The 26,846-nt window shown below is 37.2% G+C and overlaps 1 protein-coding gene across 1 annotated transcript in view; it reads right to left on the bottom strand.

Annotated features, from left to right (window-relative positions):
• Positions 1-26,397, bottom strand: part of DBT (dihydrolipoamide branched chain transacylase E2) — a 36,519-nt gene extending 10,122 nt beyond the window's left edge. Inside the window, exons 1-7 of the mRNA XM_043460532.1 lie at positions 26,295-26,397; positions 20,355-20,478; positions 16,271-16,346; positions 14,716-14,897; positions 5,880-6,001; positions 2,806-3,022; positions 1,215-1,381 (exon numbers count right to left, since the gene is read on the bottom strand). Of these exons, the coding sequence (XP_043316467.1) occupies positions 1,215-1,381; positions 2,806-3,022; positions 5,880-6,001; positions 14,716-14,897; positions 16,271-16,346; positions 20,355-20,478; positions 26,295-26,345 (939 nt within the window). The 5' untranslated portion in view covers positions 26,346-26,397. The remainder of the gene's footprint in view (positions 1-1,214; positions 1,382-2,805; positions 3,023-5,879; positions 6,002-14,715; positions 14,898-16,270; positions 16,347-20,354; positions 20,479-26,294) is intronic.
• Between the last annotated feature and the right edge of the window lie 449 nt (positions 26,398-26,846).

The raw sequence follows: 26,846 nt of genomic DNA, 5'->3' as shown, positions 1-26,846 counted from the left end.
CTCATTATTGGCACCTACTACATCTCATGTTTATAGAGCATCTCTTTCCTCGTTAGCATAGTTGTTAAAAAGAGGGAGATACAGGAGAACAGCTTCTGTCTTATAAGACTCAGCATCAATGAAGAGACAACTGAGTATAAATACTTTCAATACATTTAGATAAGTTGCAATGAGAAACAAAAGACTTATTTAACTCAGACTATGATAAACACCAGCTTTTGTAGAGGCTACAATGGAACAAAATTTGGGTGTTTAGGATGCACACGCATTTGATCAAGGGAGGAGGCAGTACTTCAGGCAGAGTTGTATATTCCAGGAGCTACACATAGCTTAATCTGACTATAGCAGGGGGAGTGACTGAGAGAGAAGACATGAAAAGTGGGCAGCAAAGGCTCATAGAAATATTCTAGTATGCCACAATAAGGCATTTTCAAACTATCCTGAAGGCAATCCTGAAAGGGAACCACTGAAAAGAACCAGGGGATAATACAGTAGTTTGATTTATGGAGGAACAGTCTTGGTGCAGTGCGCAAAGCTCTTGTGGGAAGCCGCACTGGAGTTAGAGACAACAGTACACACTTTTTTAGAAAAATGGACCAGAATGAAAACTTAGCTTCTCCACCTGTTAGATATAAATCCTTGACAAGTTTGTCAACTTCTCTGAGTGCCAATTTCCTTAAACGGAAAAAGGAAATAGCAATATTTACACATTAGCAATATTCTGATAGCTAAAAGAGATCATGTATACAGAATGCTTTGTACAGAGTTGGGCAGAAGGCAGCTGCTTCCTAAATAGTGGTTAGGGAGCTGTGCAAGCTCAGTTGATTGTCTTATTCTTTTCATACTGGTCCCAAGGTCCTAGAAATGATTCCTAGAAGCCTCATATGTTCATTGAAAAGTGAAAAATCAATCCTGAGTCTCACTTTTGGTCAGATTAGGACTTTACTGGCATGATCCTTTCTGAATTAAAGGCTTTACCTACCTGGCAGGACAACCCGACCTAATTCAAAGACATAAGTAGATAAAAATCTGACATAAAAAATTTCAATTTTATAAACTTCTGCGAAACAAAGAGAGTATATCTGTACATTTTTCTGACTGTGTGACATCATGAGAAATATTTTTATTCAAACCCATAGTTAACACACTGCATATCTGCAAAACAAAATTTATATGTCTTACTCAAGCCTTGCTTGAAATGAATGAAATCTTACTTTTAAGAAGAAGGGCATATAGGAAAGTTTAATTCCACGAGCAAAAGCAATGGGTTTTAATTCTTCTCGTAGCTTAACCAGTTCAGTAAGGTCAACCTCATCACAATACCCAAAATGAGGTATCTTCAGGGCTGCAGACATGGTCTTGACCATTGCTTTGTGAAAGCCTAGAAAACACACACATATTTGTTTTTATTCTTAAAACCCTTGATCCCTTCAACAACTATAATAGAAGGTTCTCTAATGTCACTTACTCTCAATTAAACTCTTTCTCTTGGACCTACCATCTTCATTACATACATTACATAGCTTGACAGCCACTAATTTCAATGCTGAAGCATGGACTGTAGCACAACACCAGTGTCAAGTGTAATATATAACAGGTGAGTGTTGCTAAGTCACTTCAGTCACGTCTGACTCTTTGCAACTCTACGGACTACAGACTGCCAGGCTCCTCTGTTCATGGGATTCTCCAGGCAAGAATGCTGGAGTGCGTTGCCATTCCCGCCTCCAGGGGATCTTCCCTACCCAGGGATTGAACCTGTGTCTCTTATGTCTCCTGCACTGGCAGATTCTTTACCAATAGCACCACCCGGAAAGCCCAATATAATAGGTAACCGCTTTGCAAGCTGTAGTGTATATAAAATTCAAAAGGATGCAAGCCACATATTTACACAATGGCTTTCTCGCAAAGTCACTTCTTCTGGAAGTTAATCAACCTAAGAGTTTGTACATAAATCAGAAGTACTTGTTTTGAAATCTAACAAAAATAATAAATATTTAAAATATCCCGAACAAGTCTTCAAGCAAAAAAATTACCTCCAAAATCATTGCAGATGGTGACTGCAGCCATGAAATTAAAAGACGCTTGGTCCTTAAAAGAAAAGCTATGACCAACCTAGAGAGCATATTAAAAAGCAGAGACATTACTTTGCCAACAAAGATCTATCTAGTCAAAGCTATGGTTTTTCCAGTAGTCATGTATGGATGTGAGAGTTGGACTATAAAGAAAGCTGAGCACTAGCACTGAAGAATTGATACTTTTGAACTGTGGTGTTGGAGAAGGCTCTTGACAGTCCCTTGGACTGCAAGGAGATCAAACCAGTCATTTCTAAAGGAAATCAGTCCTGAATATTCATTGGAAGGACTGATACTGAAGCTCAATACTTTGGGCACCTGATGCGAAGAACTGACTCATTGGAAGAGACCCTGATGCTGGGAAAGATTGAAGGCAGGAGGAGAAGGGGACGACAGAGGATGAGATGGTTGGATGGCATCACCGATTCAATGGACATGAGTTTGAGCAAGCTCCAGGAGTTGGTGATGGACAGGGAAGTCTGGTACATGCTGCAGTCCATGGGGTCACAAAGAGTCAGACACAACTGAGCGACTGAACTGAACTGAGCAAGTCTTAAAACAGAGAAATTATCTGTAGGCAATTTTATATGCTAAGAAACCTGCTAACATATTACTCCTCAAAAATTATCAGTATGTATTAAAGCTTTTCCTAGAAAAATTATAATTTCATAATGCTGAAGCAACTTCCCCCCAAATAAATGGCACTATTCCTTTACATTACTGTTATGATTACCTTTCACGGGTTCGGTTCTGTCTTTGCCTGTGAACACTGGAGGCTTTGATATTGGAATAGGAATAGTTCTGTCTTTTGGTTTTGGTGGAGGTGGCATAATTTCAGCTTTTGGTGAAGGAGGTAGTATAGCTCCTGTTTGCTTTTCCAGATAATTGAGAATATCTTCTTTAAGTATTCTCCCATCTTTTCCTGAGCCAATAACTTCACTCAGCTTAATCTAAGAAAAAGGACACCTTTTTAATGCTAAAAATAAAACTACCTAAAAATAAATAAATCCATCATTATGGTCTCTAAGTGGAATTAAATGAACTGAAGGTAAAGTATCTCTGACCAATAAATTAGTATAAGGAAATAACATTTTCTTTATCCTAACAGAATACTATAAACTATAACATTTTCATCATCTCAATAGAATACTATAAACTACAGCTACACTAGTCATTTGTTACTTTTCTACCTACTGTTCATTTACCCATGTAGTAACAATGTAATAACTACACTGTATATAGCTATTTTTGAAAATATATTTTTAAACAACTATTTCTAAATTTCTTGCATAATTCTTATTGGATTTTTTTTTTCTTTTCCTGAAGACTACATAAGAAGAACTGAGCATTTAAACAAGAGTTAAACACTGTAACAAATGCAGACCAATGTTTCCGACCTTGGCTACCAGTATACACACAATGGCTAAAATAATCATCCAACAAAAGCTCTCTGTAACAGCTACATTCTGCTATATTTAAAATGGATAATCAACAAAGACCTAATACATAGCTCAGAGAACTCTGTTCAATGATATGTGGAAGCCTAGATGGGAGGGAGTTTGGGGGAGAATGAATACATGTATATGTATGGCTGACTCCCTTTGCTGTCCGCCTATATCTACCATAACATCATTAATTGGCCATACTCCAATATAAAATAAAAAGTTCAGTTTAAAACAAAAAACTCTGTCAGTTTTTTCCTGATGGTTGTTTTACAAAGATCAATACAAAACATTGAAATGAACTTTATTGAGGCATATTTGGAATGTGACTTCCTCAGCTCAAGTTAAGGATCAACACCTAAGTTTTATCAAGGTATTCCACAGAACAAACAATTGATGATGCAATTCCACTTTCTACTAGTCACTCATGATACTTTTTGGAAACATTTATGATCTGGATTTATTTAATCACTTCTTATGTTTGCTTATAGAGATAAAATATTTTCACTAAATTGAATTCTGCATAAAAAGACATATAAACTTGGATGATACCCTCCTGCATAGTGTATATTAATCTCTCAAGGTTAAATCCTGCCTTATTTATATTAGTGTTTCTCTAAGAATGATTTCAAAAGAATAAAGGACTTTATCACATCAAACATTTAGTTTATAACAAGTAAACTCTAAGAATTTAAACAAATAATTTTTAGGTAATTACAAACTCTGAGTGCCACTGGTTTTAAACTCTATTCATTAATATGCAAACTGCAAAAAAAAAGGGGCGGGGAAGAGTTGTTTTATAATAATAAGTCTGCTATTTAATTTCTAGTAATTATACAAATGCCCTTATCATATATATATATATCTTTAGAAAGACACAGGAAAGCTACATCATACATTTCTATGGGTAGTCCTTCTATATAATTTTTTAAAATGGTAAAATGTTTATAGCTTTCAAAGCAATATAGAAGATCATTATTTCATCTAATACCTTAACAATCTAGTATCCCATAATACCATTTCCATTTCTCTATTTCAACAAATCGTCTTCATATCTGAACACATTTAATGGCTAATCAATTTTCATTAAAGGTATAGAACATAATTTTCCTAAGCATTTCCCTGATTTTGATCACATATATGCCTTCTAGTTTCTCGCTATATAAAACACTTGTTAGACTATATCCTAGATGACCTTCCTCAGTGTTAGATAACTAGCTGAAGAGATATGAATATTTTAACACTTGGAAGACTATATCCTAGATGACCTTCCTCAGTGTTAGGATAACTAGCTGAAGAGATATGAACATTTTAATGACTCTTACTACATATTCCCAAAATGTAAACATTTTTTTCCCACTGTAACTAAACTACTCTCAAAAAGAGACAAACAAAAACCCTGCACTGTGGGGGATAGTGGAAAGAACTCGGGCTTTGGAACCAGAAAGATCTGTGCTCACCTCCCCAGTTGTGCTACTTATTTGATTAGAGGCAACCCAATCAACTTCTCTTCCCTTTCTCATCTCATCCGAAAGAGGATAACCCAAACCAGCTTGCAGGGTTACTTTGAGGATTAGCTATGTATGGCGTCTGGCTCAGAAGTGCTCAAACGATGGAAGCAACAACTTTTGAGGCAGTATTAATAATTGAGAGCACTGGTTTTAGAGTCACGGAGATTCACTTTGGAATCCCAGTTCTACTATTGTGTTAGCTATGTGACCTCGGACCAGTTATTTGACCTCTCCAAGTTTTATAAAAGTCTGTTATTTCACAGAGTTGTGAAGATTAAAAACAAGATGACATATAAATTATTAGCACAATGCCCAGGAGCCATCTTGCTTTAAAGATTAAGCATCAATGACTGGCAAGTAAGAGGAAACACAAAAGACCAGCCTCCGTGACTGAAGCCAATACTATGGCGTTTTCCATCTCCCGGGGATCCAGCAGATCCTTGAGACCATATCCGTGCCTGGACCATTTCCCATCCCTTCCCTACAATGCTTCCTTTCTTCCTAGTAAAGATGATCACTCTTTCAATTAATCAATCACATGTTCCCAAACCCCTGTCTCAAGCTATGCTTCTAGGGTACCTGATCTAAGACTCTAGTATTTACAAGTGTTCAATAATCAGTAGCCCCGACTGTCATTAGGCTCTCAGAAAAAATAAAAAACCCACACTTCTCACTTAATATGAATTATAAGTTCACAATTTTCCTCTCATTTCTCATAAGGACTAACCTTTTAGTAACTTGAGCCATGTTTCCTTTAATTGAGCCAACTCATTATTGAATAGCTGGGCAATTCTTCATAGATACATATGTAGATGGTCTATGTGATCTCACTCTTAAATATTAAGAAAACTTACATTGTTTTCCATTGCAAGGCGACGAACTGCAGGAGTCGCCAGTGTTTTCTGGCCCTTTATCTCTTGGTGTGTGTGTTCATCATGGGACACAGCAGGGGTTTCAACAACATCTTCTTCTGAATCTGGAAACAAGGTAAAATATTACTGTTTAGTAGAAAATATTAAAACAACAAGCTTGTTGTTCAGTCCTTTAGTCGTGTCCGACCCTTTGCAACCCCATGCACTGCAGCATGCCACCATGTCCTTCACCATCTCCCTGAGTTTGCTCAAACCCATGTCCATCAAGTCAGTGATGCCATCCAGCCATCTCATCCTCTGTCGTCCCCTTCTCCTCCCGCCCTCAATCCTTCCCAGCATCAGGGTCTTTTCCAATGAGTCAACTCTTCGCACGAGGTGGCCAAAGTATTGGAGTTTCAGCTTCAACATCAGTCCTTCCAATGAACACCCGGGACTGATCTCCTTTAGGATGGACTGCTTGGATCTCCTTGCAGTCCAAAGGACTCTCAAGAGTCTTCTCCAACACCAGAGTTAAAAAGCATCAATTCTTGAGCACTCAGCCTTCTTTATGGTCCATCTCTCACATCCATGCATGACTACTGGAAAAACCATGGCTTTGACTAGACAAACCTTTATCAGCAAAGTGATATCTCTGCTTTTTAATACACAGTCTAGGTTTGTCATAGCTTTTCTTCTAAAGAGCAAGCATCTTTTAATTTCATGGCTGCAGTCACCATCTGCAGTGATTTTTGAGCTTAGTGTCTATAAATATATAAATAAATTCCATTTAAAGTATATATTCAAAAAGCATGATAGATGAGCTACTTCAGAATGGAAAAACACAACTTTAAAATAGAAAAACAAACAAGGGTACTAGAGTGAGTGAGAGGGGTGTACTAGTACCAAGTACTGTTTAATGATTATGATTATCTTCTATTTACATCACTTCTGTTAAAATTATGTAGCAGCTACAAGTTAAAAAATGAGTTTCTTTCATAAATTTTAAAACACAGGTATTACAAACATTTTCTTAATAAATGTCTCACATTCATATATATGTACACTATATATACATTTGTATATATACATACATACATATATATGGCATGAATTAAGAATCAAATGTGAGGTAAAGTACATGAATCATGTGAAATCTGTGAGAATATTAATAGCATTTAAATTTTTTTCTCTGCTTTGAATGCAATGAAGAATGCTGTGGAAGATTTTATTTTCATGGCTTATACTAATTTGATAGTTTTGTTCTCTGCTAATACTAATTTGGTAGTTTTATTCTCTAACTCTAGAGTAGAGATATAAGGAAAATAATCTTGGGCTATTAGCATGCATCTTTGCAACCAAAAAAGGTTTTGAGAGCATTTAATTGCCAAGGTTGGATGCTAGAAAGTCAATGCTGAGTATAGCAGAATCTCTGTGGGAATAAGCAAATTAGAGACAGCCTCTAAACATCAGCAGGCAACTGAATTATCTTTGACACTCAATTCTAAGCAAACAAATTTCCACTGCTGCAGCTGTGGAAAGACATTCTATTCATTCACCCCCCTCACTAACCTATGAACTGGCCCAGTGGAGCTCTCAAAGTTTCCCATATGGGTAAGGAAGAGAAAAAAGAAACAAACGAAAGTTTTGTATTGAACATGAAGGGTAGTAGAAAATGTGACTACTGGAGTTCAGGACATACTGCCCCAAAATATTCCACTCTGGTGTACTGATTATTTTGAGCTATATGCAATTGGAAAAACATCAAATGCAAGGAGAGATTAATTCTGAACTCTCATTTACCTGAAGACATCCAAAAGGAACTCAACTGTCATAAGCTCCCTCCCCAGGAGAGAGTCTGACTTCTAGCGAAGATTGACTCTTATCACAGAAGAGACTAGAAATTCGTAACACAGACAAGCTTTTGTCACAAACTATCATCAGTCAGTCAGTCAGTTCAGTCACTCAGTTGTGTCCTACTCTTTGTGACCCCATGGACTGCAGCACCCCGGGCTTCCCTGTCCATCACCAACTCCCGGAGTTTATTCAAAACTCATGTCCATCGAGTCAGTGATGCCATCCAGTCATGATCAAACTATCATACCTCCCACATATTCCACGAAGAGCCTGTTTATCTTTCCCAAAAATGGTTTACTCTTCCTTAAGAGGTTTCCTTCCCTCCTACTCTTTTACTTTAACTCTAAAACACTGTATTGTCCTGGCAAACATCTTTAATACTATATATCCAACACCTAACTTGTGTTGTTACTGCAGAATGTACGAACAGACACATTGTTAGAAATGTAGTGCTAGTGCTCTAGGTGCAGAATGGAACTGATATTCTATCTTTGAAAACAATTTTCAGTTTAAGAAGGTAGTTTGGAACATGAGTTTCAGAATTAAACAGAACTGGGGTCAAATCATAGCTCTACCAGTTACCAGCCATGTGGTCATGTGCAACTTCAACCTCCATGTATCTCAGTGTTGCATGTGTCAACTGTGGATAATGATCTGTATGATTTAATGAGTTTATATATATTTATGTATATATATGTATGTATGTATATATATATATATATATAGCACATAAGCACAGAGAAAGCATTCAACCAATGATAGATGTTCATGCTAAAGGGTGAATGCAATATAATGGCAGAAGTGAAGAAGTGAAGTGAAGTTGCTCAGTTGTGTCCAACTCTTTGTGACCCAATGGACTGTAGCCTACGAGGCTCCTCAGTCCATGGAATTTTCCAGGCAAGAGTACCAAAGTGGGTTGCCATTTCCTTCTCCAAATGGCAGAATAGGACCACTTTAATAAAGTATTCTGCTACCTCTTCTGCCCCCCTCTCTCTTCCGCATGGTGGCAAGAAGCCTCAATTAAAGCTTATTAGGTATAGAAACTTGCCAATTGTTTGACGGTCAAGCATTCTGGCAACTTAATCTTGTATATACAGTTGTAGGAACAGAACACCGAAAACAGCTGCCAAGTAGCCTCAACATAAAAACCATGCACTTGCTTCAGAGAAAAAGCATTTAAATTCTCAGTTGGATCCTATTTTCTTTTCTTTTTTTTATTCCTATTTTCTTTTCTTAACACACACTTCTTGACAAACTTGGTTACCTGTGTTCCCAGAAAATTAGGAAGGATTATAACGGCCTGTCACAATGACAACGCTAAGAGGTATGCTCAAAATAAAAAATCAGATGAAGAATTATGTTTTTGTTTTTCCTAGAACAATGAATGTTTATTAACATATAGCTCTGCATAACAAAAAAAATGATTTTAGGTTATACTCAATATACTCACTTCAAGAAAGAGTAAAATACGTAGGCTTTTAAAAAATAAATAAATGGGACTAATGAGCCCCATTAAATGAATTGTTTTGAAAAGTTTGGGTTCAAAAAGTTTTAGTTGCTTAGAGAAGTGAGGATTAACCTTACCTTTTAAAATAGAGGTTAGAGAAAGCCAAGTTAGCTATAAGGAGAACTCACAGCACTAGTCTAAACACTGAGTTTACAGTAGACAGCACACTGAGGTATGAATCAGCTTTGATATAATCTTGATAATATTAAGTAACTAAATCATCAATTTGTAATTGTAAAGAGTATATGCTTTTTAAATGTCACAGATACAAGTTGGCATAAGTGAGTCTGGTGAGGTCTCTTCAAGCAGAGGTCTGTCTACAGCCAAAGCACTCATAAATAGGACTTGGAGGTCACAAATACATTTTTCCTGATCAAAATTATCATGATACCCCAATCTTAAAAAGTAGGTTGAAACACTGTCTTACAAAAGACAGTACCATAGAATATTATTTAAACAAGCAATAAGACAGGATTTCATGTCCAATACTACTACTAAGATTTCTACTCTCGATCCTTTGCACTCTAGATGTAATTATTTTCTACTTGTAAAATGTACATATCTTATACTCCTAAAAAACTTTTCATTAGGTAATTTTCTTACTCATAGTATAACTGGTTTTCTCAGCACTAAAACAGGGAATAATATAAACAAATTCAGTATTACTGTAATTTTTTTTTGGCTGTGCTAGGCTATAGCTGTGGCATGTGAGATCTAATTCCCCAAATAGGGAGTAAACTTGGGCCCCTGCATTGGGAGCATGAAGTCTCAGCCACTGGACTACCAGGGAATACCTTACTATAAATTCTTGTTTAAGACAAGGTACACGAAATATTTAGAAACTTTTTCCATTTCCAGAATTTAAAAAGAGGCATATATAAATTTCTTAAAAAACAATCCACTATTCTATAGGCTTGCTTATTTGATATATAGGATTATGCTTCATAGTTATTTTTACAATAAAAGATTTAATACAAATTATAGAAAATATAAATATAAAAGCAAAAAGACACACACACAAAATAAAACTAGCATGCAAGACAATTATTCAGAATGCATTATGAATAGCAAATGAAATAGTTAGCAATGATCATTTTTCTATGAGGAAAATTACCAGATAATTTTTACTCTCATAATCTATCTAATCACATTAAGTTTTTACAAATAACACAGTATACATACATAAAACATAAAATTTGTTGAGTGTTGAAATACATATATAGCCATAACCATCACTACAATCAAGACAATGAATGTATCTATCACCCCCCAAAGTTTCCTTGTATTCCTTAGTAATTCTTCCTTCCCAAACCTTACCCGCTCTCTGCTCTATCAGCAGGCAACCACTAATTGGCTTGCTGTCATCATAGATTAGTCTGGATTTTCTAAAATTTTATTACTCTCCAAAATATATAAGCAACTCATGCAGCTCAATATAAAAAAACAACCCAATCAAGAAATGGGCAGAAGAACTAAATGGATATTTCTCCAAAGACATACAGATGGCCAACAGACACATGTAAAGATGCTCAACATCACTCGTTATTAGAGAAATGCAAATCAAAACTACAATGAGGTATCACCCCATACTGGTTAGAATGGCCATCATCAAAAAAATCTACAAACAATAAATGCTGGAGAGGATGTGGAGAAAAGAGAACCCTCTTGCATTGTTGGTAGGAATGTAAATTGATATAATCACTATGAAGAACAATATGGAGGTTTCTTATTAACTAAAATTAAAACTACCATATGACCCAGAAAGCCAACTACTGGGCATATACCATAATTCAAAAAGATGCACGTCTCCCAGAGTTCATTGCAACACTCTTTACAATAGCCAGGACATGGAAGCAGCCTAAATGTTTATCAACAGATGAATGGATAAACAAGATATGGTACATATATACAATGGAATAATATTATTCAGTCATAAAAAGGGTCAAACTTGGGTAATTCATAGTGATGTGGATGAACCTAGGGTTTGTCATATGGAGTGAATACGTCAGAAAGAGAAAAATAAATACCATATGTTAATGCATATATATGGAAGCTAGAAAAATGGGACTGATGAGCCTATTTGCAGGGCAGGAATCTTGATGCAGATGTAGAGAACAGACGTGCGGACACAGGGGAGGAAGGAGAAGGACAGACGAATTGAGAAGCTATCATTGATATATATATACACATACACATTACCTCGTGTAAAATAGCTAGCTAGTGCGAAGCTACTATATAGTACAAGGAACTCAGCTTGGTAATCTGTGATGATGACTAAAGGGGAAGGATGGGGGTGGAGGGATGGGAGGAATGGGATATATGTCCACATACAGCTAATTTACTTCATGGTACAGCAGAAACTAGCACAACATTATAAAGCAATTGTACTCCAATTAAAAACTAAATTAATGTACATGGAATCACATAGCATGTTCTCTTTACTTCTGGTTTCTTTGACTCAGACTAATTTTTCAAGATTCATCCATGTCATACAGGAAATTAATTTCTATAAAAAGGTTATTTAGAAAAAACATACCCCTCGCCTGAAAAAGTTTTTGACTTTATAATTTGCTATATCAAGACTTACTAAGTTGGATTTCACTGGGGATACCAAAAGAAACTTTAAAAATAAAAGCAAACAATAAAATCCCCCTCAAATCCCAATTGCTCACTTGTTCATACACAGTCAGCCCTGGGAATCCATAGGCTCTGGATTCATGGATTCAACCAACTGTTGATTGAAAATATACAGAAAAAATTCCAGACAGTTCCAAAGGGCAAATCCGAATTTGCTGAATGCCAGCAACTATTTACATAGTATTTACACTGTATTAGTGACTTAGCAGCAGCAGCAGGTATTACAAGTAATCTAGAGATGATTTAAAATATAGGCTATATGCAAATACTACACCATTTCATAACAGGGAGATGGGCATCTGCAGATTTTGGTATCTGTTTGTGTGCGTATGTGTCCTGAACCAATGCTTTGCCAATACCAAGAGACTACTATAATTTGCTTTTATGGATGGCCGAGATAGATACCTAACCTGGTCTACAGCACCTGATTGGTTATTCTAATTTACTGACATCCACAGTAATGTTTAGCATCTTTGCTTGTTTCAGTTTATGTCAAGAATATAATTCTTTCCTTTCAAGGTCTTAACTGAATGATAAAAAAAAAGGGAAAAAAAAGTATATTATCTTGTTGACACATCAAAATAATTCTGTACTTATTTCAGGTAATTAAAAAAAATTATTTGCTTATTTCTGGCTGTGTTGGGTCTTCGCTGCTATGCAGGATTTTTTCTAGTTGCGGCAACCGGGGGCTACTCTCTAGTTGTGGTGTGCGGGTTTCTCACTGCAGTGGCCTCTCTTGTTGCTGAACACAGGCTCAACAGTTGTGGTGCATGCATGAGGCTAGTTGCTCCGCAGCATGTGGGATCTTCCCAGATCAGGGATTGAACCCGTGTCTCCTGCATTGGCAGATGGATTCTTTACCACTGAGACAACAGGGAAGCCCCTATTTCAGGTAATTTTTAAAGATATAGTCTTTCTTGTTTTTAATATTCCTAAACCATGCCTTTCAATAGAAATCTGAAATCAAGACAATAGGAAGCACCCCTAGTACCCAGATTATGGTCTCTTATTCATTGCATATTAAAAGAACAAGAGCTCCTGAAGGAGGAGATGATTCTGGGTCTAGGCAGGAAAAGTATAAGATGACGTCAAAAGCAAGGAAGTTTTTGAAAATTAACAGGGTAGTATTAAAAGGACACACAGCAATCACCTTGAAATGGTCACCACTATTAATAATCAGAAATAAAATAAATAATAAGAAAACTTCAAGAAATTTTGGAGGCAACATGTTATAGTGGAAAATATTCTGGACAAAAACTCAGGACATCTGAGTTCTAAATTTGGCTTTGTGACTGCCATGGGCAAATCACCCAACGATGAACTTGTTAACCTGGATTACCTCATGAATAAGAACAAATAAAATACTAAGCATGAAACATTTTATAAACTGTAAAGTGTGCCTATGACATTAGTTATATTATTGTACAGACTGAGGGACTAACAGTCAGCCAACCACTGTAGTTCAGACTCCTTCTAAACTTCCCAACTTCACTATACTGAAAGGTCTTCATCTCAGCACTTCCGGAGAGATTGCTGGCTTAGGTTTGCATCATAGAATTACGGTCCCCCCTGCCCCTCCTCCACATCAAAGCTTCTTAGATGACATAACCTTGGTATATCACACCAATGCCAAAAGGAACTTCTGATGTAGAGGGTCAGCTATTTGTTACCATAGGGACAGCGCACGGCTTTAATTTTCCTATAATGTTCTCATAATGAATTCCCTTTTGTCAGAACACCTAATGATTACAAGTTCCATGGCTGCTGCTGCTTCTGAATGCTAGTTTCTTTGCTCCCCACTCTGATTTTCCCTCTTTTCTACTTCTCTTTAAAAAGTTGGCTTTCATAACCACCACCAATGAGAATGTGTTTTGGTTTTCATATCAGTGGCAAACAGAGCAATCCCATTATGTGAGATTTAATCTTTGTACATTCCAATTTTTACTAGTGACCAGTGTTCAACACTTGAATCTTTCATTCCCAGGAGAGTTTGTTGCTTCTTTGAACATAAGATTTCCAGAAGGCAGGCCTCCAGATAAATAAAGTATTACTATACATGTTTTTATATATAGTAATACTGATGCTTGCTCCTTAGAAGGAAAACTATGACAAACCTAGACAGTGTATTAAAAAGCAGAGACATCATTTGCCAACAAAGGTCTGAATAGTCAAAGCTATGGTTTTTCCAGTAGTCATGTATGGATGTGAGTTGGACCATAAAGAAGGCTGAGTGCCAAAGAATTGATGCTTTTGAATTGTGGTGCTGGAGAAGACTCTTGAGAGTCCCCTGTACTGCAAGGAGATCAAACCAGTCAATCCTAAAGGAAATCAACTCTGAATATTCATTGGAAGGACTGATGCTAAAGCTGAAGCTCCCAATACTTTGGCCACCTGATGCAAAGAGCCAACTCATTTGAAAAGACCCTGATGCTGGGAAAGACTGAAGGCAAAAGGAGAAGGAGGGAGCAGAGGATAAGATCGTTAGATAGCATCACTGACTCAATGGACATAAATCTGAGCAAACTCCAGGAGATGGTGAAAGACAAGGAAGCCAGGCGTGCTGCAGTCCATGGGGTTACAAAGAGTTGGACACAACTTAGCTACTGAACAACAACAACAAATATGTTTTTAACATGCTAACTGGTCAAAAGATAATCATGTATCACAGAATACCTTTCTATTTTTCTTATCTCAGTTCTAAACCTTCAAATCAAACCATGTAAGTTATTCAAAGTAAACACCACTTTCAACTGGTACCCAATGACAAAAGTACACCAATAATCAATTTGGCAAGATAGATGAACATATATATATATATATATATATATATATACACAGTACCTTTTAAAGCTTCCGTTTCTATGTCTACTAATGGCTTTCCCACATAGGCAGTATCATCTAGATTATAATACAGTTTTTTAATGACTCCATCATAACGACTAGTGATAGTAACAGAAGCTTTATCACTTTGAACTTCACAGATGCTATCAAACTGAGACACTGTATCTCCTTCTTTTACGAACCTAAAAGAAAAAGTCATAAGACACTTTTATGTGAACCATAGTACAGATCATCTGAAACAATAAAAATGCTACACTGAATTAGATGAATATCCACAGAACCCAGTATTGAGTCCCAAATGATACACTGAAGGATGTTTCAGAAGAGACTACAGTGGCTTTCAGAGGTTCTTTGATGCTTCTTCAAGAAGTATAAATTTTAAAAAAACAATGAAATATTCATAGATTTATAATCCAAAAATTTAATTAACGTATCAGATTTTTCTGCCTCACCCATTTCTTAGATGAAATATGAAAAATGTATTTTAAAAGTGTTATTTTCTTTTATTGTCTCAGCCTTCATCACATTTTAAGGGATAGCTATTATTTCTAGAATTAAATCTTAAAAACTGATATCCTCAATACACATCTCCTATACTTTTATGAATTGTAGTTTGAGTTCTTTGCCTTTGTCTCTAACATGGCCAATTAATTTCAGAGTCAGCCTCTTCTGACCTGAGGTCCATCGCTCTTTCCTTGATCCCACAATGCCACAGAGACACAATTGCAAGGTACATTTATGTGATTATGGTTCTCTCCTAACCTACAGAGCAATTATAATGAAAACTACAAGGAAAGAATGTTTAGGTGTCTAAACGAGAGGTAAAAGGATCTTTAACAGTATAAAATTGTGGGAGAGAATCTATTGACTCACCTTAACTGCTAGTTCTCGAAACCTTTGAAAATTAGTTCAGTACTCGGAGGTGTTTCTGTTTTTCCAGAAAGGGAAACAAAGAAAAGGGGTAGAAGGATGCCTAAGTAGAGGTCTTTTTAATTTTTGTTTCAAGCCCCTTTCTTTTTTACTTTTTTTTTTTAACCTTTGAAACAGTATTCTTTGATTCACATCTTTTGTTTTAATATTTTAACCTGTTCTAAAAATATAGGCAAACTCTCAGGTAATGGTGAGTCAAATGTACTTGCATTCTTGCTGAAATCATTTTTAATAAACAGAGCTTAGAGTACATAACAATTTTAAAACATTTTGGAAAGAAGCTCTAAGTTCATTCATTAACAGCTTTTCAAAACACATGGTCATATCAACTTAGCATCTTTTAGAGACTAATTTATCTTTTTTTAGCTTAAGTGAAGAGTGGGCTGTGAAAAAAAAATTTAAAAAGAGGAAAAAACAAACCTTAATAAATTACACTGAATAAAATGCCCTGATGTATGATGAACTATGCCACCAGTATATTGGCAACACAAACTAGATTTACTTTAAAGCTTAAAAAATACATATATTATGTTATAAAGAAAGGTGTTTCAATTTAAATAGATTCCTATTTATTTGTACTTAAATTACTTGTGTACTTACTCAAAAAAATTTCAGAATAACTTACCATTCTTTAACAGTTACTTCTCTAATCCCTTCTCCAATGTCTGAGAGTTTGAATTGAACAATCTGTCCCTGGAGAGCTTCAAAAACAAATAAGAAACAATGATAATTAAATACATAATGTATTGCTAACAGACAGATGTTTTGACATCTAAAATTAGAAAATATTCTCAAGCAGAGGCAGAAACTATTCTATTTCATAGATTCAAAGCAGTATTTTAGAATGTTTAAAAGCATAACCATCATTCATAACCATTGAAGATTTAAATAAATTACTCAGTGACACAGACCTGTTGATACTGCCACAGAACTATCATTTTCCAGTTTCCAAAATAATGTTGTTTTACAGGGGATAGAAGGCCCTTCCAACAAATGAGATCTTGCACTAATAGCAATGAACAGAAAATAGAACTGGATATTGTACAAAGGGAGATTCAGTTGGATCTCCTTGTTTTATGTTATTAAACTATAATAAACATTAAAGACCTGCTCTTAAAATCTCTTGTCTTCATATAACTCTTCTCACCCCCATTGCCTAAAGATCAGGCAGATCCATATTAGAAGACTTGGAAAATTCTTAATCTGCCCAAATAATGTTCTGCTAGCTTATTAAATTTTAGTTCTCTATGTCGTCTTTCCATTTTTTTTTAAACTCCTTTTTGAAGTTCTACATCCTTTTTATAACATGTAGATGCCAATGATACTTTATGGTAATTATTTCCAACACAGACATTATTACTGGTCAACAAAAAGTATGTATGGATCCTCTCACTTTTCTAAATTAACAAATAGCTCTGAAGTGACTGAAGAATGCTCCTCTCTCTTTTTCTTTGTTCAGCCGCTCAGTCATGTCCAACTCTTTGGGACCCCATGGACTGCAGCATGCCAGGCTTCCCTATCCTTCACTATCTTCTGGAATTTGCTCAAACTCATGTCTATTGAGTCGGTGATGCCATCCAACCATCTCGTCCTCTGTCGTCCTCTTCTCCTCCTGCCCTCAATCTTCCCCAGCATCAGGGTTCTTTCCAATGATTAGAATACTATTAAACAAAGTTGCTGGTAAAACACAAGGTAAGGTAGGAAACTTTTCTTTAAGAAATATGAGATTAGTACTTAAGAAATACAAAATATATTTTGATAAGAACAGTCTTTTGTTTCCACTCCAGTAAGTGTACTCTCTCACAGCCTGCTGCTCACAGTATAAATGGGAACCCTTTTGAAAAATAGTTTTGGCATTAAGTATCAAAAACCTTGAAAAAAAAAAGCTCTGTATCTTTGATTCCATAAGTAATTCTACTTCTAAGATTTTTTTTCCCTGAATAAATAGAGAGGTACACAAAGATTTCTGCTCAGGAATAGTTATCATGGAGTTGTAATAAAGAACTGGAAGCTAACTGAAGTAACCAAAAAGTGACAAGTAATTATACTATGGCACCTCTACAAAAAGCAATATTATGCAAGGAACAGCTTGTGCAAGGGCATGGAAATATGATAATATAGCATAGTCAGGGAATGACAAACACTTCTATACATCTGATGATTGGATATGTGGCAAGAAATCAGCGCAGGCTTAAGACTTTGTGTGCCATGATGAGGTGAGGTGTTTGGAATTTATCCTAGGAGCAATCAGGAAAGTGAAAATCCAAGTCACTCAGTCGTGTCCAACTCTTTGCAATCCCATGGACTATACAGTCCACGGAATTCTCCAGGCCAGAATACTGGAGTGGTAGCCTTTCCCTTCTCCAGGGCATCTTCCCCATCCAGGGATTGAACCCAGGTCTCCCGCAATGAGGGCAGATTCTTTATCAGCTGAGCCACAAGCGAAGCCCAAGAATACTGGAGTGGGTAGCCTATCCCTTCTCCAAAGGATCTTCCCAATCCAGGAATCGAACCAGGGTCTCCTGCATTGCAGGTGGATTCTTTACCAACTGAGCTATCAGGAAAGCCCAGGTAATTAGGAATCAGTGGCAAATAAATATAGTCTTAAATTCTTTTGAAGCTGTTCCCCAAAACGGTAAAGTTTACTTTACCACTACTTAAATCTATGCTGGCCCATGACTTGTTCTGACCAATAGAATATAGCAGAAGTAAAGTTGTGTGAGTTCTGAAGTTGCAAGCCTCCCTATGACCTCTCAGACTCCCCCTTCTTCCTCTTGGAATGTGTCTTGAAATCCGCATATAAGGAAGCTGTTCTAGGTTACTGGAGGATGAGAGATGCTAAGTGCAGGAGAAAAAAGAGATGCCCCAGCCAAAACACAACACCAATTGTCAGACATATGAAAAAGACCATCTTGGACCTTCTAACCCAGAAGACCTTGTAGCCGAATCTAGTCACACTAGTGAGCCCAGGTGAAACCAGCAGAGGAACCGCGCGCACCCAACCAACCCCCAGAGTGCTAAGGAACAATAAATCATTGTTCCTGTAGGCCACTAAGTTGTCGGGAATTATTTGGCAATAATTAGCTGATAGGGAGTCCCATCTACAATTTCACATCTGTAACTTTGTATCTATAATTTCAGAGAAAAATATCTCTGGCAGGGGTGTGATAGAAAAGGTTGGGAAGGGGTGCAGAGAAAACAGGAGGTTATTGTAGATAAGAAATTGAAGTATAGAATTGAACATATTTATATATTTTCAAAGCTGTCTGAAAAGGAGAAGACAGGCTTAAAAAATACATAAGATGTAATATTACTAGATCTTGGTAATCAACTCGATGTGAGACAAGAATCAGGATGGCTCCAGGTTTCTAGCTTAATTATTTACTGAGTTAGGGAATAGTAGGAAGAGGATATATGCTAAGTATGTACAGCAATGCCCTTGGCACACAGTAGGTGATCAGTTATCAGTGTTGAATGGCTGTACTCTCACAAAAACACAAAGTTGTATAATACTATGATTACTCTGTTTCCAGATGATTAAACAGACAAATTAAGTAACTTGCTTATGGTCACACAGCTAGCACCTGGTAGACCAAAGAATCCAAAGCCTGGGTCCCCTCACTGTTTACCCAAAGCTATCACAACATTGTTAATTGGCTATATCCCCAATACAAAATGCTTTTGGTGTTAAAAATAAATCAAATTTATTTTGAATAAATTTGAATAAATAAATTATTTGAATAAATTTAAGTTTATTATTTATTCAAATAAATTATTTGAATTTATTTGAATAAATAAATTTTATTTTTAAATAAATACATAAACCCAAAGCTTGTAAGTGTCTAGAGACCAGAGCAGGAGTTGGAGTTTCTGCTTGAAAAGTAATGATCTTTATTTTCTCTGAGAAGAGAAAAGATCAACTTTTAAAAACAGAAATCTTTTTCTTAATGGTGAAGACATGGTTTACATATTTTTGGGTGCTGTGGAAGATGACATACACAAGGAATAGGAGGACTAATTTATCTCGGGGTTAGATTCAGCTGAAATCCCCTTTTTTCCCCCATCACCAGCACAGACTAAGGCACCAAAGTATCTGCCAAAAGCTTAATGATGCAACAAAAGCCTAGGGTCACAAGGGTTCTAAATAAAACTCTGAATAGAACAGCAGAAAAAAAATGTGTTTTTTTTTTCCTTTTGCCTTATCTAATACTTTAAATCTCTAGTTCTTTGCAAGCGTAGAAAAAGCTGGAGAAAGGTAATTAAGTGGTAGAAGCCAGAGAACTTTCTCTTGACGAGCACCTCACATCGCTTTCATCACGCTATCATAACATGACAGATTGAGTGCCTCACAGAACAAAAATAATAATACAGTGATTTGAAGGACACAGTCCACTAAATCAACAGCTTGAGTCATATCAGTGCTGACTATTGCATTTAGGTAAGTCATATGATAAAGAACGAGAGCATTTAGATGTTAAACACAGAGAACGCATTCACAGCATTATAGAGACACAGTATTAAGGGAAAGTACGTGAAAGCGGGATGGGAGGTGGGGGCGCAAAAAAAAAGGAGAATTGGATAGATACGTGGAGAGCAAAGAGGGCCAGACTAAAAGTAAAAGGTCAACTTTTTTACTGTGATAAGTCTTCAATTACTGAATAAATATACAAAACATTATTTTGTATAGGTTATTTTGAGATCATACTTACCAGCAGTTGTTCTTAGCCACTGATGTGGATGACTGTACTTGAATGGAGGATAACCAAAGAAACACACATATTTTGGCTTCAAAACATGAACGTTACCACATGTTTGAAAGTAATGGACACAAATCTAGAGATGAGAAAACAAAAAAATTAAGAACTTTTTTTTTTAAAGAGCTTTTATAAATGATCTTAATGGCTTGTCTCTAAATATAAACTGAATTTCAAGTTTACTCTAAAAGTAGAACAATCATTATCACAATGCAAACAATATGAAATAATCTAGGTTGAAATCAGAATACTTGGCATCAGTGATGAGTTTATAAGTATTTCTGGTCAAGAAACCAAAGGAATTTGAACCCTAGCACACAGAATATGTTGTTGCTCGTTTGTTACAATTATATCCTTAGAGTCTGATTTGCCCATATGCTTATTACCCTTGACTAAAATTCCCTATGAAAGTAAAAAAATTTTAACAGTGGATTCTATATAAACACATCAGTGTAAATATATCTGAGTCATTAAAGACTTCCTGAAATAAAAAGTGACTGCTACTGTTTACAACAGCCAAGACATGGAAGCAACCTAAATGTCTATCAGCAGATGAATGGATAAAGATGTGGTACATATATGTAATGGAATATTACTCAGCCATTAAAAAGAATGAAACAATGCCATTTGCAGCAAGATGGGTGGACCCAGAGACTGTCATAATGAGTGAAGTCTGTCAGGCAGAGAAAGACAAATATTGTATGATACCAGTTATCTGCAGAATCTTAAAAAATAAAAAAAGATACAAATGTGCCTATTTACAGAACAGAAACTGATTCCCAGACTTAGAAAATGAATTTATGGTTATGAGAGGAGGGGTCGGTGTGGGGATAGGGACAGATGGGGTCTGAGATTGACATGTACACACTGCTAAATTTAAAATCAATAACCACCAAGGATCTACAGTATAGCACAGAAGACTCTGCTCAATATTATGTAACAACCTAAATGGGAAAAGACTTTGAAAAATATATACATGTATATGTATAACTGATTCACTTTGTTGTGCACCTGAAACTAACACAGCATCGTTCATCAACTATACTCCAACATAAAATAAAAAAGTTAAAAGCGACTGCATCAACTATACTCCAACATAAAATAAAAAAGTTAAAAGCGACTGCCAGCATCTAAATACACTGAAAAACACATGTAATATTGCACCCAAAGGTTTTCGTATTGTAATTCATAGATTAAATTTAACTATTTTATATAAAATCTTAGTATAATATAATGTTACAGAAAAAAAACCAAAGTCGGGCTGAATGTATCTCACTTGATAAATCATATATATATTTGATATATATAACCTAAGTGTGTAAAAAGTATAATATTTTTTGAAAGTTAACATTTCAATGATATGAAATGTTATGGCAGTACACTCCAGTATTCTTGCCCAGGAAATCCCTGATTAACCACATCACATCACACTTTTTTAACATTTTTATACAATTTTAAAATATTACAGTTTGTTTAAAATTATTACAAAGTTTTGGCTATATTCCCCACTTTGTAAAATACATCCTTGAACCCATCTTATATTTTCCATACCCCTACCCTATGTTGCCCTCCCTCCCACTGGAAACCACTACCTTGTTCTCTGTATCTTCAAGTCTCCTTCTTTTTTGTCCTATTCACTAGTTTATCATATTTTTTAGATTCTATGCATAAGCAATATCATATAGTACCTTTTCTTCTCTGACTTATTTCACTTAGCATAATGCTTTTCAAGTCCATCCATGTTGTTGCAAATGGCAAAATTTTCATTCTTTTCTATAGCTGAGTAGTATCTCATATCTTCTCGAACCATTCATCTGTGGACAGACACTTAGGTTGCTTCCATATCTTAGAAATTATAAAAATGTTGCTATGAACATTACAGTATATGTACCTTTTCAAATTAGTGTTTTCTTTTTTCAGATATGTACCCAGAAGTGGCACTGCTGGGTAATATGGTAGTTCTATTTTCAGTTTCTTTGACAAACTTCCCTACTGTTTTCCTCAGTGGCTGCACCAATTTACATTCATACCAACAGTGTATGAGGGTTCCCTTTTCTCCACATCCTTGCCAACATTTGTTTTTTGTGTTCTCTTTGATGATAGCCATTTTGACAGGTGTGAGGTGATATGATATCCCAATGTGGTTTTACTTTGCATTTCCCTGATGATTAGCAATGTTGAGCATCTTTTCATGTGCCTGTTGACCATCTACATTTCTTCTTTGGAAATATGTCTATTCAATTTTGTTCATTTTTAAATGCAGAGTTGTATAATGTGGCTTGATCAAATTTATCAAATGGAGCAGAGGAAGGAGCTCAAGGACCAAATTGTTGATGACTGGAAACGTCAGGTCAAGGAGTTTGAAATCATACATTATGGGTTATTGCGAGTATGTATGTGTATATGTGTTTATTAGATAATAACAGTAAAGCCTGGAGGGGCTTCTCTGTTGGCTCAGTGGTACAGAATCCACCTGCCAGTGCAGGAAATGTGGGTTTGATCTCTGGGCTGGGAAGATCCTCTGGAGAAGGAAATGGCAACCCACTCTAGAATTCTTGCCTGGGAAATCCCATGGACAGAGGAGCATGGTGAGCTACAGTCCGTGCGGTCGTAAAAGAGTCTTCGTGACTAAACAATACTAACAACAATGCCTAAAGAGAAAGGACAAAGTTAAGAAACTATTATTGTATTTGAGACATGAAACCACAGGCTCCTGGCTGAGATGATGAGTGGAAAAAGAAAGAAAGCAACATAAATGCAAAATGATTACTAGCAATTGGATGTCTATTAAGAGAAGGCTAAAACACATTAGTGAAGCTGCTGACTAAAAGGATAAAAAGGAAGGGAGAAAGAGAAAAAAAAATTTCAAATAGGAAAGATTTTTTTTCTACAAGCAACACACCAAAAAATAATGAGTAATGAAAAGAGGATTTAGCAGACTCCCATAATAAGGAAATAAATTAGTAGTAATTTATCAGGCAGTTGTTGACCACACTGTAAAGACAGGATTATTCTTCACTCATGAATTCAAAGCTAAATAAGAAATAGAATAGTCTCTGAATTAAAATTGTTTACACTTTACTGCAGGAAGACAGACAAAATAGATAAATTCAGGATGATAGGATAAGTAATCAAGAGTCAAATGCATGATGCCATAGGAAAGTATAAACACAATATAATAAGGCTTTCCTAATAATTTACTGTAGGTGATAAGACCTCTTGCTGCTTATGATTTTTTTAATAACACATGGAAAAAAACAGACTTTTTAATAAGCAGTTCAACAAAGTTTCATTGAGTACCCACTATGTGTCAATCACTTAGGATCAGAGAACTGTGATTCCTTCCCTTATGGAATGTGTAGCCCATACTGTGAAAGATAAAAACAGGACTACCGGTGATTACAACAGTGTCATAATGGGAGAAGTAGTGTTAAGAAAACACAAAGGAGAAAACTTAACCTGGAGAAAGTGAGGTAAGACCTAAGGGATGAGTAGGAGTCAGCCAAGGAGTAAAATGTGTTACCGAGAAGGCTATAGGGAAGTAAGGCAAGAGTCTTTAAAACAGGAAATACATGTGCAAAGGTCTGGGGGACAGAGAGGAAGGGAGAACAGTGTGCTTAATTAACTGAAATTGTTCAATATTCTAGCATAGCTTACTATGAGCTAAGGGTGACGCTTCAAGAGTGGGTTTTAGAAAGGAATAAAGCCTGGAGAGATTGGAAATATTCAGATCATAAATAGCTTGTCATTTGAATTCTGAACATTTTGCTGAGAGCAGTTTTAAGCAAGGAAATGACACTCTCAAATTTATATCCTACTTTATAAAATGACTCTGGCCATGCTACAGAGAATAGGTAGGAGAAGTAAAACATTAGAGGCAGAAAGTCCAATTGAGGAAGGTCCAGGATACCTGCAGCTGGCGACAAGGTGTAGAACAATGGCTAGATTTTTGAGAGACTTCTCGTCTAGAAGAAACAGGTTTGAGGGCTTAGTTCTGGAGTCTAGAGTCTGATGTATCTTATAGGCATTATAGCAATCACTGTGAAACAGCTAAAGGCTAGCCCTTCCAAACTCTCTTGGGGTAGCAGTGGCCAAGTTATATCACTAACCAATGAATCTAGCTCGTATCACCCCTTCCTCCTTCCTGCCCTGAATACAAAGTTGTAAAGCCCTGATAATGATGAGCCACTTAATCAATCCCAGCTGCCATCTAACTTTCAGATGCTTTGTATACACAGATAATTTCCCATTTACTGGTTGGGTATATTACCTATAGCTGAAAAATACCTAAAATACAAGAAATTTGGAGCTTTTCAGGGCAGTAAGATATATGGGTCTGCAGTAGAGCTGGCTGGAAGACTGGGGAATCATCAGCATATAAATGGCAACTAAAATTCAAAGTGGATGAGGTAACCCAGGAAGTGCAAGAAGTATACAGATGACCAAAGTCATGATCCTGAGAAACACCAGTGATTAAAAGTTGATCAGGGAAAGCGGAGAAGATTGGGATGAAGTGTTCAGAGATGTAGGAAGAATATTGGGAAGCTGCTGTCACAGAAGCCCAGGATGAAGAACTTTCCAAAGAGAATCTAGTGAGATGCTGCAGAGAACTTACTTCTCCCGGTTACCTCCTTCTTGTGTCTGTGCTCATTCACATCCAGCCCTTTGCAACGACATGGACTGGAGCCTGCCAGGCCCCTCTGTCCATGGGATTCTCCAGGCAAGAATGCTGGAGTGGGTTGCCATTTTCCTCCTCCAGGGGATCTTCACCACCCAGGGACCGAACCTTCAAAGTCTCCTGCATTGGCAGGAGGATTTGTTAAAACACGGTGACACCTGGGAAGCCTTATCTCCTAATTTGTTGTCACAAATCTCAAATTATACACTATCCATTGGGAAACTCGTTGACCCCCAAGACCCCTTCTATGTGTTCCTGTAGTTTTATGTACTTGGGCCATCGTTTCACGCAGTGCTGTAATTATTTGTCTAATGTCTATCTCTCTCTCCCCTATGCCCCACCACAAAGCTGTAATTAAACCGAGAAGGCAGAGACCAGTGTCTTTCTTATACATATTTCCATCTCCAATTCCTGGTACCTGGTATAGAGCAGGCTTTTGAAAGGTTTTTGTAAGATCAGGGATCAAACGCTGTAGGAAAATCCGGAACAGGGGACCCAGGAAGAAATAAAAACAAAAACGCTAGGCAAATAGGATGAAATACGACGATTACTGGGATGTTAATTGTTTGGTGCTAAAAGTCTGTATGAAAGGGGAGAAATGAAGGGGAAATGTTGGTGGGTCGTAGCTCTGATGATTTAAAAGGTTGGAAAGATACTGGTGCAAATGTGGGAGACAAGTCTAAGTCCAAAGAAGGAAAGGAGCCTCCCAGATGCCCGGAGGCAAGGACCTATGGTGTTATGCTTTTCTTGCCCAGGATCTTCCTCTAGATTGTAAATTCATCGAGGAGAGGGGTCGTATTATCAGTTCTGAAACAAAGTGGTGCTCAATAAATGTTTGACGGATATAGTATATATATAGTATATATATCGCCAGTGCCAAACACAATGTATCCCCAGTGCCAAACACAATGCCCGCTACCCAGATGGTGCTCAACGAAAAGCTATTGGGCGAAAGACCAGCTGGGCTTTGGGGCGCAGATGAAGCGGCAGGGAGGACGAGTCACGATAGATGGGCACCCTGGTATAGATCGAGAGCATGGGTTTCCAAACAGGTTGGTTAGCCACCGTCGCTGCCCTTCGTTTTGCATACATCCCTCTACCTCCCCATCACGCGAGCCCTGTACGCGAGGCACTCGGAGGAAAAACCAAATCATCTCTCCCAGGCAACTCCGAATAAACCACTCCGTCCCGACCCCAGATCTGCCCAACCTGCTTACCAGCTGCCCCGCAGTCCGGCTCCAGGTCCTCAGCACACGCGCTGCAGCCATCTTACTCCGGAAATGACAAGGGCTCAGAGGTTGGAGGAGCTGCCTCGGCAGGGGACAGAAGGGGGCGGGGAGGCGCGCCCCCACCTGACAGCCAACCAGGGAGCGGGGCGGGGCTGAGCGCACGCCCAGGGCGGGGGCGGGCCCTGCGAGGGGGAGGGGAGCGAGGTGGGGGGCGGGCCGTCCCAGATCTACCTTCAGGGACAAAGTTGGGTGGGGCACTGCTGTGCAAGTCCTTATCCACCCACGACGATCATCTTTTCAGCCCAAGTCGGGGAGATAGAGTGTGTTAAGGAAACATAAAGGAAGGAGAAAGGTCGGAAGAGTTAAGTAGGAAACAAACCTTCCTTCAGCTCGTATTGTAACCGCTTGATTACAGAAAACGGGATATTTCTATACAGACTCTGTAGAAGGAAGTGTTAGTCGTTCAGTCGGGCCCGACTCTTTGCGATCCCATGGACTGCAGCCCACCAGGCTCCTTTACCGATGGGATTTTCCAGGCAA

Source organism: Cervus canadensis, chromosome 2, assembly GCF_019320065.1.
Source record: "Cervus canadensis isolate Bull #8, Minnesota chromosome 2, ASM1932006v1, whole genome shotgun sequence".
Classification (NCBI taxonomy): domain Eukaryota; kingdom Metazoa; phylum Chordata; class Mammalia; order Artiodactyla; family Cervidae; genus Cervus; species Cervus canadensis.
Note: the sequence above shows the minus strand (reverse complement) of the source record. Positions and strands in the feature narration are given on the sequence as shown.